Source organism: Oryzias melastigma, linkage group LG4, assembly GCF_002922805.2.
Source record: "Oryzias melastigma strain HK-1 linkage group LG4, ASM292280v2, whole genome shotgun sequence".
Classification (NCBI taxonomy): Eukaryota; Metazoa; Chordata; class Actinopteri; order Beloniformes; family Adrianichthyidae; genus Oryzias; species Oryzias melastigma.
The window spans coordinates 17,741,859-17,743,676 of NC_050515.1; the positions used below are offsets into that span (position 1 = coordinate 17,741,859).

General features: G+C 38.5%; 1 protein-coding gene across 1 annotated transcript in view; it reads right to left on the reverse strand.

Moving 5' to 3' along the window:
- The window catches only part of LOC112150416 (calcium-binding mitochondrial carrier protein SCaMC-1), a 9,268-nt gene extending 8,029 nt beyond the window's left edge, over positions 1-1,239 (reverse strand). Inside the window, exon 1 of the mRNA XM_024278737.2 lies at positions 574-1,239. Within this exon, the coding sequence (XP_024134505.1) occupies positions 574-753 (180 nt within the window). The 5' untranslated portion in view covers positions 754-1,239. The remainder of the gene's footprint in view (positions 1-573) is intronic.
- Between the last annotated feature and the right edge of the window lie 579 nt (positions 1,240-1,818).

The window sequence follows — 1,818 nt, forward strand, 5'->3', positions numbered from 1 at the left end:
AGTGGAGCCACACTGGAGGGAAGGGAGGAAACATTAACACTAAAGGGATCGAACCGGTGACCTTTCGATCATTGCCTGACCCACTGTTGACCTTACAGGAGGGGTCTGCAACCTGGAGCCTAATGCAGCTCCTTAATCCCTCCATTGTGGCCCTTTGGCTTCAAAGAAAAGAATGCTAAGAATTTAAGATATTCGTATCTTCTCCTGTTTAGAGGCACCAATGTTGTCATGCTTATTTTTAATATTAAAAATAGAAGACGGGTGAAAGTGAAAGCTATATTAACAATAATAAAAAATGCAGCATTTCACTTGAGTTTCTTGGATTCAAGTAAATCTGCTGCAGCACGAGGATTCTATTTGACACAGGGGGCATTTTATTTTGAAAGGAACTTGCTGTCATAATAAGTTAAAATTCTTAAAGATAGAGGAGTATAGCATTGCTATAATTCAAGAAAAGTAATCATTTAAAGCTACCTTTTGTAAATGATCACCTTAAAATGTGTATTTTTCTAATAAACTGACAGAAATGGCTGTTTTATTGTGAAAGGTTTGTCCTATACAGTTCTGCTGTACCTGGGCTGCTTGATTCTCCGTCCTGATGCCCATCGCGGCCAGGCCTGCCCTCAGCTCCGCCACATCCACCTTCCCGTCCCGGTTGGTGTCCAGCTTGGCGAACAGCTCCTCGTATGTTTTCGTCGCATCTCCGGCGCAGCGACAGTCCGTGAACAGCAGCTTCTTCACGACTGTGTACATGATCCTACCGGTAATAAGAACTCTAGTCTAAACCCTACGGAGTTTGCGCAGACGCGACTAAAAAAAAAAAAAAAAAAAAAAGTAGCCGTGCAAACAACTGCGTTTCTGTGGTTTGTAGGTTCAATGGAGCTAATAAGTCAAAGTGTCGTAGAGGATCTTTGTTAGTCGGTGGATGAGAGAAGATTTTTTGGGGAAAAAGTTACTGGAGATAATAAATGTGGAAGGAGAAGGCAGGAAATGCGGAGAAGAAGAAGGGTGGAGGCAGTGTTCAGTATGAGAGGACCTCCTACTTTTTTACAATCATCACAGAGACACACCCATCCACAAAACCCACAATCCATACCTGCATTCCTTATCAAGAATAGAATCAATATTGGCCACAGTTGCTGGAAGATCAGCGAGTCACGGAGGAAGTAGCAGATGCTGTAGAAGGAGCTATTGTTGGCAAAAACTGGAGTGTAACTATAAATAGTTATTAAAATCCCATGGCCATGGCCAATGTTTGGATAAGTTAAGACAGGAATTCTACGGAGGGTTAAATATAAGGAAGTTATTAAAAGAAATATGTAATGCCGTAACCACGTTACACCACCAGATGGCGACAAAATACAATTGCAAAACTCAAGTTTGTTTTCTCAGTCTCCAAGTACCGCTGTTTTCGAGGTGGCCACAAGGGGGCAGTATAATATGTCATTTTTTTTCTGTAGAAATTTTCTTCAAATATCCGCTTAATCAAAGCGCTTCAAAATAAAAGAGACTGTGTTTTGGATTTTTTTAATGCACAGAGAAATTATATCGGGTAAAAATGTTTAAAAAGTTGTGTCACAGTCAATAAAAGCATTTTATGTCCTCTTTGAATTAGTATAATAGACAGCAAAACAATATACCCAAGTAACAAAATATTGTTTTTTGCAGTGACATATGTTTCATTATGATTTGAAATGTTTAAAGGTCAATACGTTATTTTTGTTCATTTTGAAAAAAATTGTGAGAAGTTGAAATTTCCAGACTTTTCTTTAGATTTTTTTTATATAATCAGCCATACTTTATTAGTTTTTTTTTTTT